Source organism: Cataglyphis hispanica, chromosome 8, assembly GCF_021464435.1.
Source record: "Cataglyphis hispanica isolate Lineage 1 chromosome 8, ULB_Chis1_1.0, whole genome shotgun sequence".
NCBI classification, from domain to species: domain Eukaryota; kingdom Metazoa; phylum Arthropoda; class Insecta; order Hymenoptera; family Formicidae; genus Cataglyphis; species Cataglyphis hispanica.
The window spans coordinates 7,652,358-7,668,280 of NC_065961.1; the positions used below are offsets into that span (position 1 = coordinate 7,652,358).

The 15,923-nt window shown below is 32.7% G+C and overlaps 4 protein-coding genes across 5 annotated transcripts; 2 read left to right on the top strand and 2 right to left on the bottom strand.

Annotated features, from left to right (window-relative positions):
- Nucleotides 1-731: 731 nt before the first annotated feature.
- LOC126851369 (pigment-dispersing hormone peptides) lies at nt 732-1,425 on the top strand. Its single transcript, XM_050595258.1, has 2 exons — nt 732-862; nt 1,127-1,425. Exons 1-2 carry the CDS (start codon nt 734-736, stop codon nt 1,250-1,252), a joined length of 255 nt encoding a protein of 84 aa, XP_050451215.1. The 5' UTR covers nt 732-733; the 3' UTR covers nt 1,253-1,425.
- A 500-nt stretch (nt 1,426-1,925) lies between these two features.
- LOC126851358 (cyclin-dependent kinase 11B) lies at nt 1,926-6,631 on the bottom strand. Of its 2 annotated transcripts, none has more exons than XM_050595240.1 (7): nt 6,315-6,631; nt 5,000-5,374; nt 3,862-4,868; nt 3,377-3,703; nt 2,843-3,107; nt 2,470-2,700; nt 1,926-2,380 (listed from the first exon to the last, which is right to left on the bottom strand). In XM_050595240.1, the coding sequence occupies exons 1-7, from the start codon at nt 6,383-6,385 to the stop codon at nt 2,086-2,088; spliced, it is 2,571 nt and encodes an 856-aa protein (XP_050451197.1). In that variant the 5' UTR covers nt 6,386-6,631; the 3' UTR covers nt 1,926-2,085. The 2 variants fall into 2 exon arrangements, with proteins under 2 accessions (XP_050451197.1, XP_050451200.1); XM_050595243.1 differs by lacking the exon at nt 6,315-6,631 and adding an exon at nt 5,644-5,788.
- A 96-nt stretch (nt 6,632-6,727) lies between these two features.
- Nucleotides 6,728-7,784, top strand: LOC126851365 (gametocyte-specific factor 1-like). Its single transcript, XM_050595253.1, has 3 exons — nt 6,728-6,977; nt 7,047-7,173; nt 7,299-7,784. The coding sequence occupies exons 1-3, from the start codon at nt 6,873-6,875 to the stop codon at nt 7,619-7,621; spliced, it is 555 nt and encodes a 184-aa protein (XP_050451210.1). The 5' UTR covers nt 6,728-6,872; the 3' UTR covers nt 7,622-7,784.
- Nucleotides 7,785-9,438: 1,654 nt separating this feature from the next.
- Nucleotides 9,439-15,704, bottom strand: LOC126851356 (ubiquitin conjugation factor E4 B). Its single transcript, XM_050595238.1, has 8 exons — nt 15,068-15,704; nt 13,741-14,031; nt 13,186-13,611; nt 11,751-13,114; nt 11,496-11,643; nt 10,736-11,422; nt 10,242-10,563; nt 9,439-9,985 (listed from the first exon to the last, which is right to left on the bottom strand). The coding sequence occupies exons 1-8, from the start codon at nt 15,089-15,091 to the stop codon at nt 9,921-9,923; spliced, it is 3,327 nt and encodes a 1,108-aa protein (XP_050451195.1). The 5' UTR covers nt 15,092-15,704; the 3' UTR covers nt 9,439-9,920.
- Nucleotides 15,705-15,923: the final 219 nt, after the last annotated feature.

A 15,923-nucleotide genomic window follows, 5' to 3' on the forward strand; every position in this document is an offset into this window, starting at 1 on the left:
AGCTATTGTCAACCTACAGTTTATCTGTCAGGAACAGATTTTGGCGAAAGGCGATCTATATAAAAGAACAGCATCTTCAGATCGTGGATACACTTTGTGATAACATCTAGCTGGCACGGTCGACAGTTGTAACGGATTAGCAATAATCGTAAGTAATTAGTAAAATTAAATTATACGATTAAAAAAATCATATTTGTATTATGCAACGTGACAAATTTTCCATTACAAAATTTCCTTTTTGCATTAAAATCCTACGAAATATTTTGTTTTTTTTTACACAATTGTTAAAAATTGTTGTGTTAATAATTTCTATCAAAAAACGTAATTATTATAAAAGTAAATTATTATAAAATTATAATAAAATATGTTTATAAAATTGTATTGCATTTTAAATTTAATGACATGCGTGTTAAGAACTTACATAAAGAAAATATTATAATAAAAATTATAATATAATTTTTGTAATCGTGGAAGATACTAACATATAAGAGAAATCACTGACATGATTATATGCATATTATATTTTATAAAAAAAGTATTGCAATTATTCACATATTTTGATACACAAGCAAATTTACAAGTAATAAATAACTTTTACAATAATAAATAACTGGAAATATTATATTTCAATTTTATAATAAATGTAAAAAAAATATATTTTTCATATAATTTGTAAAATTTTCTCCATGTGTACATACCTGTTACTCTGTCTTTGTCGAGACAGCATCTATCAATGGCTAACTACGCCGTCACTGTCGTTATTATCATCGGGATTATTTGTGGACAAGCATTGAGCGTAATCGAGAATGCTGATAGAAATCTTTTAGGATCTTTAGGAAACCTTCCCTATGGTAAGGGATTGGTAAGTATCAGTTCAAAATGAGTCGAAATGGAAGTTGAAAAATATTTAATGCTTGATTAGCATAACGATATTTGTCATATTTTAAAACTAAGAAGTATATCAAGCGTTTCATAAAAACAGTATTTATATCAAACTGAAAAAAATATTATTTGAAACAGGAACATGTTATGATTTCAAAATCAAATAATAATACAAAAAAAATCATATAATAATGCACTGTTTGTGAGGTCAGAATTCACATATGTTACCAATATCTTGTTTCAGGATAGTGAATTGCAACTGGCCAGATTGATGTTGGTAACTCCACGATTTTGTCATCCTAAACGCAATTCCGAGCTTATAAACTCGTTGTTGAGTCTACCGAAAAATATGCACAATGCCGGGAAATGAAAATAATCTGGCTCTAAAAAATAACGCGCAAAGCTTATTCGTCGTAAAATTTATAAAATTAAAGCACAGAAGTTAAAAAAATATCCTTAAAGTTTTCAATAATCTGAATATATACATGTGAAAAAATACATGCCGAAATATGTATAAAATATGAATCAGTATTAATAAACCTAAAAACCTAATTCTCTATCTTATCATATTTTTTTTCTTATATAATTATAATAGAATATTTGCAAAACGTGTATATATATATATATATATATATATATATATATATATATATATATATATATATATAAACACGCTCCATTTATTTTTTTACGCTATACATTATTTATGATTGAGATTTATCATAATGTAATGTTTGTTTTCTCTACCCCCTCCCAAAACATTTAATCTATATAGTTTGAAACATTCAAACTAAGCGCGCCATATATTGTTATTACATTTCTTATAATAAAAAATATATATATATATACTTCAAAAAGTGTAAATGTGTAAACGTTAAAATCGTACGTACAATGATCTATCATCTTGATTCTAATAAATAACTCAGTTATTTATTGTTGCAATAGAACAATAATATGCATAAAATCTCATTTTATAAAAAAAAGAGATATTGTGTTACTTTATGCATATATATAAAAATGTTTTAAAAAAGTTTTTTCTCCCCTTCTACAATAGAAAGAAAATGTATATAATTAAAAATTAGTATTCACACATGATACATAGAAAAACATCACATATTTATATATATATATTTCATATAAAGATTCATTTATAGAGAAAAATCCATTCTTACAGAAAATATGAGAAAAAAATTTGTATCATAATTAGAATTTCAAATGAAAACCTCCTCCGACGGGCGGCGCTCTGCCACCCTCCATTAAACCCATATGAAAACCGGAATTGCTTAAATCAGCGTCATCTCCATCGCCCAATTGTTTATATTCTCTGCCACCACTTGGTGGTTTCGGTGATGCGTTCATGGTTCTAGTTCCTTGTTCCGATTTCGCGGGCCATGTAGGGAACATTTGCGGATCGATTGGCAGAGGTGCTTCAGTAAAATATCCATGATTCAGAGCGTCCTCGGCGGTTATACGTTGACGAGGATCATACGTTAGAAACCTAAAAATAGGATTTCTTGTGATGAAATTTGTTTAATTATTAAATATTCAACGCTTACATTCTTTTTTAATATAGAACGAGTTATTTACTTGTTCAATAATTCAACACCTAAATCAGACAATGATAAACTGAATCTTTGCCGCAGATTATTTACAGGATAATGTGAGAATGGTATCTTTTGAACTATAGGTAATTTAACATATCCCGGCCAGATCCTTTCGCTGGGTGTACCCAGCTCTTTAAATATTTTATTCAATTGATCTATATCCGATTTTCCGGGAAACAGTGGTTCCATTCTTAGAAGCTCGGCGAAAATACATCTAGGAAAAAAATATAATATTATGGATATTGTAGAATTTATATATATATATTTTATAATTATATTTATATATTTAAAATATTATAATTTTATCTAATTTACATTTTAAAAAAAGGTATTTCAAATTAAATGTGTATACTTACCCTACAGACCACATATCAATAGGCGTACTATATTCTCTATCATTCAGTAATAATTCAGGAGCTCTATACCAAAGCGTTACAACAATTGGCGTGTATTGTCTTAAGGGAGAACCGTATTCTCGAGCTAAACCAAAATCACCTACTTTCAAAATGCCTCTGTGACTTAATAATAAATTGGATGTCTTTAAATCACGATGTAATATCCAATTATCATGTAGATGGGCAACTGCGCGTAACAATTGCTGCATAAGACATTTAACTTCTCCTGCAATAGATAAAAAAAATCTATTTTTTTTTAAGATTATGTTTGTACTTTACAAATTATAAATTAAAAAGTTAGATGCAATAAAAAAACGTCCAAATTTAAATATATAATCAAGAAAACACATCCACTGTTGCAATCATTATAAGTCCTTAACATTGCATTAAATAATTTGTCCAGTTGAATTTTATTTTCAATATATTTTCATTATATTTGATTTACACTATTATTTCGCATGCAATTAATCTATTACATATGATAAATATACTCACCAGGTATAAAAACTTGCTTTTTTTGCTTCATAGTTTCCATGAGAGATTTTAAGTCATGTTCCACGTAATCCATAACAATGAATATCTTATCCATATTGCTACCAACAACTATTTCTCGAACAGTGACAATATTTGGATGTTGCGCCTTCAATAAAGTGTTGATCTCCCTCAGACTTGTAATTGGAAAACCTTCTTTCTCTTTTTCCATTTTCAATCGTTTCAACGCAACTATCTCCTCTGTGCGTTTATCGCGCGCTCTATATACGACTCCATATGTACCTTCTTCAATTCGATTTAAACACTGAAATTCCTCGACGCTTCTACAACCTAGAAAGTAAAAAATTTGTAATGTTTACTTGTATTTGCTTTTTATTTCTAAAATTTTTAAATTTATATTAATTTATATATATTTGTATTATAGTTTTATATTATAATTTATATATATTTGTATTATATTTAATTTATATATATTTATATATATTTGCCTTGAATGGCTGGTAAATAATGTGGTAATTCAGGTTCCTCTTCTTTCTTTTCCTCCTCTTCCACGGTTTTTGCAAGATTATTGGAATCGACGTGACCAGGGGAATCTCCGTCCGAATGATCAGATTTAGCTAATCGGTCAACAGACAAAGGACTTGGATTGTTATAATCCGAACCTTCATTGGAATCACCGCCGGTGCCTTTATTCGATTCATTAGATTCATCGTCATCATCGCTGCTCGATTCCGAGGTATCAGATGATTGTCGATCCAAAGATCTCTCACGCAAGCTTCTTTCTCCTTCCGACGAATGTCTAGATTCAGCTGATTTCGAGCGCATGCCCTCAGAATGAGTAGGACTTGGGCTTTCGTCCGACAACTCCACGATGGAAGGATCCGGATTGTTGTCTGGACTCAAAGGGCGTTTTTCACCTCTCTTCATTCTTCTCGCCTCCAATTCTAATCTAGAAACCTCTTTTCTTCTGGCCATTTCTCTATCAGCTTCCAACAATCTTTCCTTTCTGAGTTCTTGTTCAGTCATCTCTTTTGGATCTTTAATTTGTATTGGAATATCATTTTGCACTTCCATTTCGTTAATTTCATCGGCTACGATATCCATCGTTTCCCGCAGCTGCTTTTCTCTGTGTTCCTTTTCGCGTTCCATTTTCTCTTGATCTCTTTCGCGAATTCTATCATGCTTGTGAGATCTCTTGTGGCGTTTCTCACTTCTTTCGGGTCGTTCCATCAGTTCGTTTTCCGAAAACTGTTCGTCTACGATCACTCGTATGTGCCTCTGTTCCTCCATTCGAATCTCGCGGCGTTCTCTAGTATCGTCTATGATACGCATTTCGCGACGTTCCCGAATGTCTTCTATTCGTATATCTCGACGATCGCGTGACTCGCGTATTTCTCGTGGATCCTCTAATCGCATTTCACGACGAGACGATTCCATTTTGTAATCGCGAGTATCACGCGGATCCTCCCGTCTTTCTCTTCTCTTATCTAATAACCTAGGAAAAATTGATATTTTCATTTTTAAGTATTTTCAGAAAACAAATATAAAAATATAAAATATAAAAAAAGTTTTCTATAAAAAAATTTTATAAAAAACAATAATAAAGAAGAGTATAAATGTAATTACCTTTCTCTCAAGTCTTCTAAAACACGATCTCCTGTACTTCTTTCCTTACGATCATGCCTAGACGATTCTCTATCCCTAGAGTGAGTTTCCATCCTATCTAAACGATCTATTCTTTCGCGATTTCTTTTGGTAGTCTCCAAGCGCTCCGTTCTTTCCATTGGCTCTCCGACATGTCTGCGATGTCTGTGTTTATCCCTGTGTCTGTCCTCGCGTTCATGCTGGCGTGATTTACGTTCCTTCTCATCTCTGCGACTTCTTCTATCACTATGTTTCTCTCTTCTACGAGACGAACTTGATTTATGATGGCGAACAACTGCTTGCGGTGGTTTAATATCCAACGAATCAGCAGTATCACCGCCTTCCTCTTCAGAAAAACTGAAAATATGGAATTGAGTCAATAGAATAAATCAATTATATTATTAATTTAAAAATTATAGATGAATTTACAGATATTAATATTTTACAATATGTATGTAAATTTACATGCAATGTCAATTACTGTTAAAGCTTTTGATATAGAGTAAGAATGATTTTACAAAGAATAAATATGACAATCATTAAATTATTTAAAATATAATGTATCTATAAATATATAAATGTATATACAAATGCTCTGATAGGTTATTTTACAAAATTCTAAATACCTAAAAATTCTGGGCAGCATCGTTCGTCATTCTGATTTCGAGACGCAACATATTCTTATAATATGAGAAAAAATCTATTATTTTTTCAAACACTGTATAAATAAAATTATTGAAAAATTTCCGATATGAACTCTACCATTTGCATGAATGTACGATATATACATGAAACCTGTATTACCGATAAAGACATTGCAAAGAAAAAAATGCCTCTCACACTGAAGTCTGGATCACAGAATTTTATATATTAAACTGACAACTCTCTAAATTTTGTAACAAATTTTATATATAAAAAAAAATTAGTAAACTAATAATATATATAAAATAAATTAATAATATACAATATATGTAATCTGTGGTCTGGAAAATTTGGTCAAAACTGGCGGCAAAAAAAGTGCGCTCTGTAGCGTTTGTGAACTAATTACTGAACTTGAAATTACGCAAAGTTGCGCAAACGTGTAAACGCACATGCGCCTTAATTATCATTATAATCTTACACAAGATTTGAAAATTGGTCAGAGAATACAACACACCGCGAAAATTAAAATTGTACTGATAGATTGCTCTATCAATACAATCGTTTCCACGGTTGATTCAGATATTTAAACAATCTTTCGACCTAACCTTAAATCACAAGTGACGTTAAAAAATGCATATCTGATATGTATAAATACCTGTAATCGCCCATATCCTTCAATGGACTCTTTTTGATTTCTCCGTCCTCGCTCTGGTTATCGATATCCATATCCTCGGATATATATATATATCTTCGCGAGAAGCTAAACAATTCTAACCTGCACTTTGTGAAACTGCGTTCGCGACAGCTGAACGCCTTCTCATTTTTCACGAATTACGTTCCGGCAAATGGCAGATAACAATCTTAATTATTAATAGGCTTCCGCTTGCGAAAATACACAAAGTACAAGGCGTTGCAAAGCTCTTTTCAAACTACTCTTCGCTCGACACGTTTCACTTTACCCGTCTGTGTCGAGAAAAGTGAAAGCTATGAAAGTGCGCAAGCGCAACCGCGAAATGTACGCAAGCGTGCTTCCTTTTTCGCGCATGCGCGACGTGCAGATCGCGATTACAGATTATAGCCACTACTAATACAATTTTTCGACGATAGACCAAAAAGCATTTAGAACTTAATATAATATTTACCTCATTTATTATATTAAGAGTAGAGTATTTTCTTTTAATAGCTATACATACTGATCTATACGCGTCAGAAAATGTATAATTCTGATAATAGCGATGAAGTTCTGCGATGTCCTTACAATAAACATCACTTTGCACCAAAATCGAGATTTCAGCGGCATCTTGTAAAATGCGAAAAAGTAATAATTTTGTGAATTACATTCATGCTTTCTAGTAACGCATATTAATTACACTCAAAATTTTTATAGAATTACCCGCCAGATTACAAGGTCATTTGCCCGTACAATGCAACGCATCGCTTAAGCAAAAGCGAGATTGGAGAACATATCAATACGTGTCCTATGAGAAACATTGTTGAAGCAAGTTATATTCAATGTAAGTAAACTCGAAATTCTATAAAAATTTTACGATAGTATCTGTTTATTATAAAGATCATGTATGTGTATATAAATTTGTTCAATAAAAAATGCTGGTCACTAATATAATTAAATGTTATATAGTACCAAGTACTCATAATATGATGAAATCATTGGAAGAATGTAAATCTACACATGAGATTGATAGCGATGTGTTCTGGGAAAGTCAAGAAGATATTAGAAAGTTGACAAAAATTCCTTTAAATTCCAAATTCAAAGACCAAACCAATGAATCTATCGATGGAAATATAGAGTCGTTTGATAGCACAATGAATATTGGACAAGATAATTCAATACGTCACTATCGTGAATATCTCAGCAATGAATCGATTAGAGATAATGTGGAATCAATTGGACGAGGCAGAATGTCTAGCAATGCCGAGTATCGTAGAAGATTCATGATGTAAAAGAAGGAACAAACTAAATTGTTTCTTAAAACTAACATAAACAGAAGAAAAATGTAATATAGACATAACAATGTGATAGATAAACTTGACAAAAGTAAAATAATAAAAAAATATTTTTTTATATTTTATAATAAAATGAGAATAAAAATATTTTAACTATCTTCATTAATTGTGTGTTCCATAAATAAGTTTTTTATGAGTAAGTTTTCTTTTGTGTTTTACCCAAATCTTTTTATTTTCTCGCATAAATTTTGTTTATTTTTATATTTTACATAAATCCTAATATTTACAAATGTATTATATTCCAAGTATTTCTTAATATTCCAAATTTCTCATGAACAAATTATATACTGCTTATTAATATACATATAGAAAACATAATATCAAATGTCAATTAGAATGGACACACCCAAATTTATTTTTGAATCTATATATACAAATATATTTCAATATCTTATAAGGATTTCAAATTGCTCCATTTTTGTTTTTTAATTTAATTATTTCACAAAAAGTACCAAAAAATTACTGTCTAATATAATTTTGAAAATATATAATCTTAATTTCGTATTTAGTCTTTTGTCTTTCTACATAGAAAGATATATTGCACAAGAGAGTATATAATAAATATTATATAATTCTTATTGAATGATACATAATCACCTCTCTAAATATAATTTAGAAAAATTCAAAACATTAAATAATTTTGATGCTCAAAAAACCATATACAATATTTAATTTTTATATATTATTTGATATGAAGATGGCATCTCGTTAATTATCGCAATGTATACATGAAATGTGAGATATATATAAAATTTATATTTACAATTAATAACTAAATGTGTTCATGTTGGTAAAGTAACAAATTGTGGCACTATATTAAATAAAAAAATTTATAATCATCAAAATAAAAGCCACTGGATAAATGCATCTATTATTTCTAAAAAAATTATGTGTAAATCAAACCGAAATGTATCAAAACCTTTTCAATCGATATATAGTTTTATAAATTTAGAATTTGCTATGCGATTTTGAAATTATATTTTTTTAAATATTGCAACTTTTTTTGGAATGTATACACATCCATATCTGTAGAGGATGCACAAAATAACGACTAATTAGAGAATGATATGTACAAAGATTATGAAATGTTAAGACAATTTTGAAATTTTAATCATTTAATAAAAAAGATATATATGTATCTGCACATACATACATATATGTATATATATATATATATATATATATATATATATATATATATATAAAATTTGGTTAACAGAAATCAACAAATCAAAAATATTTTTTTACATGATATATATGTGTATAATAAAGCAGCTAGGCCATAGAAGTACATAATGAAAATGCTTGTGTCCTATTACATATTAAAAATAAGATAATATATTCAATATATTAAAAGAAACCAGTTTAACTCAAAATATGTTCACTCTAACATAGACTTGTTATATGTTACATTTATCTGTAAGAAGTTACACATCTCTTTTATGATATAAAGTAAAAAGAAATTGATAAGACATCTGTATTATTGTACATGACAGTAGTCGAAATGTAACTTCCATACATTTTTAACAAAAAAAAATGCAAACTACGATCTTTTTAATTGTCAGTTGTTAAATAATTACCATGGAATTTATTTTTTTGTTTTAAAGATCAAGAACGATTTAATAACGTCTGATCATCAAATAGCACAATACTGTTGAAATAATTGAATTAAAAACTTATATATACATAGAGATTTTACGTCAATATCGTTTTATTTTTAAATATCGAGTTTGTGGAAGTATATAGAGTAATTATTTATATTATTAGTTTATACTATTTTATAATATTTATTTCATAATAATTATTTTCGCGCGCAATATTCTCTCGAAACATCTTATCCCGCCACATACATCAAGGACGTAAAAAGTAAAGAAGCTTATCTACGAATAATATAATTTTGGATACTGACACATAGTCAGCAGTACTATTTACAAGTTTCTAAAGTATGTGTTTGGAGCAATATTGGCAGTTCGCTTAGCTGCAGTCTGTTAATGTTTTATTGTATAAAAACTTGTAAATTTATTGAGCGCAATTGTTGCACAAAATAGCGAGATCATTGCACTATATTCGTCAACTGCACTGACTCGATACATTTGTCGGGCAATCGATACATTTATACAATAAAATGTATCGTGCAATTGACAATTACATTTGTAATGCTTATCTATTTCTTTCTTTTTCTTCTTTCCCTATATTCTTATTTTTATGTGCATAATTCTTGTCACCTTAGCACCGTTTATATATTTGTTGATTTTTTCTTTTGTTGTTTCCATACTGATATTCTTTCTTTCAAGTCGAGCACTGCAATTTCGAAAATAATAATTAATTTGAGATGCATTTCTACATGAATAAAAACTTATAATGATTCATACATTTTAAGGTCGGCAGGATATTAAAAAATATGATAGACTTCAAAGGACAGTTAAAAACGATATTATCTGATACATCAAATATTTTTCTACTATATTTATGCGTATAAAAATGCATTTTCATCAAATGATATCAATTTAGAAACTAAAAAAATCTTGACTTTATCAAAAATATGAATGGTACTTACTTGGTGTGAGCATATCTTCACTAAGTGGCTGCCGACTGAAAGGATCCGTGGCACTATTGAGTAAATGTCTAATGATAACTGCTTTGTCCATAACAATACCAGATGGTAGTTTGACTGGATCCTCCATAAGAGTGTCCATCAATGGATCCCGAAATTCCTCAGGAGCGTCGCCGTAGTCCGCATCGCGCGCGCGATTGTCTCTTGCAATTACTGCCGCACGCTCGGCGAGAGCTATAAACCTCTCGATTTCTGTCGTAGTTTTGATGGCGGATCTCTCTAGTCTGCTCGCAGCGTCGGTGAATAACTCCTTACAAAATGAACGCTGCAAAAATAAATTTATATATATATATATATATACACACACATATATATGTACATACATACATACATATATACATCATACATCATACATATATACATACATACATACATACATACATACATACATACATATATATGTAATATAAATGACATATCATAATAGATACACTCACTTCGTCACTGGCCAAAGCAGCCGCGAAATTATCACAGTCAAGATGTAAATATATATCAACCAATTGGCTAAGTAACGTCCTCGGTTGCCACCCATATTTTTGTGGTTTTCTCACTCTCAAATTTTTACACTTAGGTCCACACAATTGTTGCAAATTAAAATTCAGCATGGCACACAATCGTCCGACTAATTCTGGTCGTAGAAATGGTTCCTTAATGTCGACTGTCAAATAATGAAACATGGCAACTGTTTCCTTGGCTAATGTAAGATAGGATCTGGCTTGTCTCTCGTCCGCTGCCAGCTGTCTCGTTCTCGATTGCTGTTGCTCCTGCGAAAGAGCGCTCCACGCACTAGTGTCAGACATGAGTTCCTGCACCTCGTGTATACGCTTCAGAGATTCCAGACTCTCGTCGAGCAGGAAGGTGGTGTCGTTCATCAGCATGTTGATAAACTTGACGAATTGCTTGCCGTTATTGCTTTCATTGACGATAGACGCTCGATGTATCGGACTATCCCACATTGACTTTAAGATCAGACTTATATGATAACGTATTGAAAACTTGTCGTAAAATTCGGAACTAGAGCCAGTGGTTTCAACGTCGGTATAAAATTTCATAAGATACGACGCCAGAAATGTCTTCGATATAGGATGTGCCATAACTTTATCGTGAAGAGTTTCTGTTCTTCCCTATGTAAGTAAAAATAAGAATATCAATGTAATATAAAATATAAAAGAGTTTGTTTCATATATATAAATTTACCTGAACACTAGGATTTATCACAAAAAGAACCTCGATGATTTTTGCGATAAGATACGGATTTCGTATACAATGTGGCGTACACACGACGACGAGTAGCCAAGTAATAAGCGAATTATCCATATTACTTGCCACTACCCCGGGGCAGAATCTACAAATAAAAATGCAGTTACAATTATTAGTGAGTTATAGATAAGTATTATGTTATATTTGTGTATATGGTATAATTGTGTGACTTGATAATTAGTAAAAACTTACTGGAGTGTGAATAACAAGAATTCCGCTATGTCTTCCACATACCATTCCGGTAATGCGGTAAACTTGCACGTAACCTCCTGAGGCAACGGAAGTTCAGGAAGAGGATCACCCGGAGCAGTCTGCGTCAGAAGACTCAGCAAAACCTCGGCGACCGATATATAAAAGTGTAAGCATCTTCTCAAAAAGATGGGATCTATCAGTCCTGCATCTGCACATGATTTGGATTTAACCAATCGCTTCAACTGTTGTTTCCATTGTTTAATCAAGTCTTTATTGTGCTCTGCAAAAGGACTATCTTTCCATTGGGGTTCTGTGGCTTGCAGTTCATCGAGCATTTTTTGTAAATCTCGTAAGGCCCGCAATTTTCTCTGATATTTTTGCAACGCCGGTAACAACGCAATATGATGACAATGCAATGTGAGAAACCAGCATTGTGTCGGAAACTTCGGTTCTGTCCACTTATGTGTGTTCTCCAAATGTTTCTGCCATTCTGCGACTTCTTGCGAAGTAAGTTTCAGTCTTGTGTCATTCTTTATTTCGACGAAACTGGAAGGATGAAATGGATATAGCAAGTCTACAGTATCTAGCTTGATCTTCACAGAAAGCATTTGCAAAATCGATAGCAGATTCAACATAAATCCATCTCCGGCCAAGGAGAACTCCTCCGTCTGTATTTGCGCGCGTTTCTCGTTGTGACGCAGCAATGCCGCCAAATACGCAAGGGTGGCATCGCGGCAGTTGCTATTCGCGAGTATCGCATGAAACATCTTGTGCAACGATGTTCTGGTACTCTCCAACTCTTGCTGCAGTGTGAGATTCACCGATTTGTCCGTGACAGGATTTCCACTGAAAAATTTCTCCGCCACTTTCGGTTGTTCTTCGGCAAATACCGATACCGAGAGAAACGGTCCCAGGAATGAGGTTCTCGTGAGCTCTCTTCCGGCTGCTGATGTCATAACATCAGGCAAAAATTGAACTTGATTCGTTATCAGACGGCAAATCGGACGTATATTGCCACTTGGTCCACAGCGTATCTCTATCAATTCGTCTAGCGCCTCAATCGGTCTTCTATGCGTATTGCCGACCAAGCTCGCCTGCTGCATCGCGAGATACAGGCCTTGCAAGACTGGAGTGAAAATTTTATTGAATGTATTCGGATTTGTGTGTGTCCTAGCCACGAGCTCGTGAAGATAACCTCGAGGTAAACTCTGCGATAATATCGGATAGAGAAGATGAGTAGTGCACATAGGTATAACAGTAGCTTGGCAAATGCCGACCAACCCTTGTAGAACGAGACTGGAATACTGAACACATTGCGCTCTCAAAATCGTCAGTACATCGGAAAGAGGAGGTACGCTGGATCGCTAAAAAATATATAAATAAGAATTGGTTTAATAAAATATCTAATTTTGAAGATATATATGTATGTATATACCTTTGGATGATTTCTTTCTTCGATTGCAATTCTTGAATAACAATCTAACAAATAAGTCAAACTTTTCGGTTGTGATGATTTGTCGCCTATGGGTAGTGGTATGGTCGGTAATTGATAAGATGGAAGAATCACCACAGGACTTAATAAAGGACTTGCTTGACTATTCGGACTGTCTTCACGGTCGGACGACATGTCTACCGTGATGTCTTTCAAAGGATCTTCCCCTCTCGAAAATATGCATAAAACCTCCATTAATGCTTGATTAATAATATCGCTAAAGTCCATTTGTCTCTGTGTTTGCGTGTACGCTGCCGTTTGCGGCAGAAATATACTTCCCTCTATAGGACTTTTCCACGATATGCACAAAACACGTGATATGACAACATGTATGTGATCTGTTGTAACTTCTATGCTAGAACTTGTTGTCTAAAATATAGCAAAAATAAAAATAGATGAGCAATACAAATAATAAATCGCACTCTTATAGTATCAAAAAAAGTTTTTTTTTTTAATATATTTTTATATATTGTTTTTCTCAATACAAAATTTACTTACACGTGATCTCGGTATTGAATCTTTTCTATCGGATTCCTCAACCTCCATAGTTTCGATTCCAGAATCGACATCTAATCCAGAAGTATTACACTGCTTATCGCTTTCTTCCACTTCCATTGGAATCTCAGCACGTTGTAATTGTTGTGGAATAGACGGAGATATCATTGGTTCTGCAAATGCTTTTGATGGACCTGGAGTACTTGGAGAAATTGGAGCAGTAGTATTAGATGAACTGGCAGCTGCATTATTAGTATTTAAGCCCGCTAAGCGGGCTAACCGCCTTTTCCTCATCTAAAACAAAGTAAAAAAGAAAGAAATGATGACTCTTTTTAGAACTCTGCCAAGAGATGCCTGAAGCATTGAAAAGGCACAGTCACTCATTGAAATGTCTTTGTTACCAAGCTATTTTTATCCATCAGTATGTAGCAGCTTATGACAAAGAAAACAAACAAATATAGTCTATATTATATTTTAAATATAGCAATATTAAACTCTGTGTTTTCCCAATTGAATATTACTTAGTTTAGAAATATACTCAAAGGATAAAACGGAAAATTGCAATACACTTGCTGACAAAAACTTTAAATTTGTTACTTTCACAAATGTATACTGTAATTTTTCAACAAACAAATATATGTATGACAGAGAACACGATACAAAAAGCAAAGTGATTGCAAAGAATAGTGAAATTATTAAAGAACGAAATGTGTTGTTGTGAAATCGTATGATCTCGAAGCAAATGTATTATTGGACGTCTCATGCAAGGTTTCCTTTATTAAAATATAAAAAATTGATTTATATCGTGCGATCATTACATAATTAGTTTCCTTATGCGCGCGTGTAAGCCATTTTTACGACCAATGTAAAATAAACAATTTTTTCTGACGAGCAGAAATTTGTGGAAAAAATCTTTCGAAAACGAGTATGAGAACAATGAGCCTGTTCTTTTCGACTGCGTTATGTTGCTCTCTTCGCAAAATGGAAAAAATATATATATATCCAAAATTTCGCAGAAGAGATAAAAAGAACGAGAGAGAAAGAAGATAAAAAAAATTGCAGAGACATATAGTGTAGTTATGAAAAGAATGGATCTTTCTGGTATGACAACAAATCGAAGGTCTGTCTCTGTGTAACACATAAGTGTTACACTCTTTGCACTCGAGAACGAGACAAATATATATTCAACTATTGGAGGGAAAAAGAGGAAGAAGGCAAACTCTGCTGGGCAACGGGAGGTATAATCGAAACACGTTGCATACTGGCAGTAAGCGTATAGATTTCAGTTCAGCAAAGTAATCGACACACGAATCCTTTTTTTCGCGCTCACCTCTTCCTGGCTCAGCTCGCTCATGGCGATCGCTTTATTTCGTCCGCCGTCCTGTCAAGAAACTGGCTCGATGAGGACCCCGGGCTCGAGGTGGACTCGCGCTCGTCGCACTCGTCGCGCGCGTGTACGCAAAAAAAAATGGACCGTGCTCCCCGTGCTCGCGCGACACGATACTCGCGGTCGAGATGTGTCAGAAATTTGGACAGTCACTCCACATCTGTTTGCGTTTGGACGTGAATGCAGTGATCTGGCGCCGAGTCACGGCCAGTCGTTTGCTGCGTCGTCGACTCTTCAAAACAGCTGAGCAACCAACAAGCGCGTCGCCACGCGCTCGCTATTTCTCTCCGTCTCTTCTTCTCTTCCCTCTCTCCTTCTCTTCTCTTTCTCTCTCTCTCTCTCTCTCTCTCTTATCTCTCTCCCTCTCTCTTTCTCCATATATCGTATCGATGGAAGCGAGTTAAACCCATTTTAGACGACCTATAATTGGGAACACAGTTTGCGGACAAATTCTATATATAATTTGATATGCAATAAGTAATGATATGTAACATAAATCTATTTTAGATGATCTATATCTCATCTTAGAATTTTGCGATCTCATTTCCACGTATAACTTTTGATACGAATAGTGCGATAAATCGATGTCGAATAATTTAAAATTTGTGTGTAATAAAATTCAGAGATAAAAACTTGACGTATAATTTGATAAGTAATAAATTTGCAGCGTATAATAAGAAACAAATTGAATTCTTATATAAAAATTAATATTATTAATTTTATATTAAAGATATTCCTTACTCGCATTATTTTATAGAATAGTAGTTTGAAAGTCATCCAAATATTTATGAGATGCTTA

Excerpts from the sequence above, each read along its gene's own strand:
- LOC126851369 (XM_050595258.1), top strand. The coding sequence starts at position 734 with ATGGCTAACTACGCCGTCACTGTCGTTATTATCATCGGGATTATTTGT. Across the intron at positions 863-1,126 it reads TTCCCTATGGTAAGGGATTG|GATAGTGAATTGCAACTGGC; the intron begins GTAAGTATCAGT and ends ATCTTGTTTCAG.
- LOC126851358 (XM_050595240.1), bottom strand. The coding sequence starts at position 6,385 with ATGGATATCGATAACCAGAGCGAGGACGGAGAAATCAAAAAGAGTCCA. Across the intron at positions 4,869-4,999 it reads TTAGAAGACTTGAGAGAAAG|GTTATTAGATAAGAGAAGAG; the intron begins GTAATTACATTT and ends AATTTTTCCTAG. Across the intron at positions 2,701-2,842 it reads ATTGATATGTGGTCTGTAGG|ATGTATTTTCGCCGAGCTTC; the intron begins GTAAGTATACAC and ends TTTTTTTCCTAG.
- LOC126851365 (XM_050595253.1), top strand. The coding sequence starts at position 6,873 with ATGTATAATTCTGATAATAGCGATGAAGTTCTGCGATGTCCTTACAAT. Across the intron at positions 6,978-7,046 it reads ATCTTGTAAAATGCGAAAAA|AATTACCCGCCAGATTACAA; the intron begins GTAATAATTTTG and ends AAATTTTTATAG. Across the intron at positions 7,174-7,298 it reads TGAAGCAAGTTATATTCAAT|TACCAAGTACTCATAATATG; the intron begins GTAAGTAAACTC and ends AATGTTATATAG.
- LOC126851356 (XM_050595238.1), bottom strand. The coding sequence starts at position 15,091 with ATGAGCGAGCTGAGCCAGGAAGAG. Across the intron at positions 13,115-13,185 it reads AAGAAAGAAATCATCCAAAG|CGATCCAGCGTACCTCCTCT; the intron begins GTATATACATAC and ends TATATTTTTTAG. Across the intron at positions 11,423-11,495 it reads TGATAAATCCTAGTGTTCAG|GGAAGAACAGAAACTCTTCA; the intron begins GTAAATTTATAT and ends TTACTTACATAG.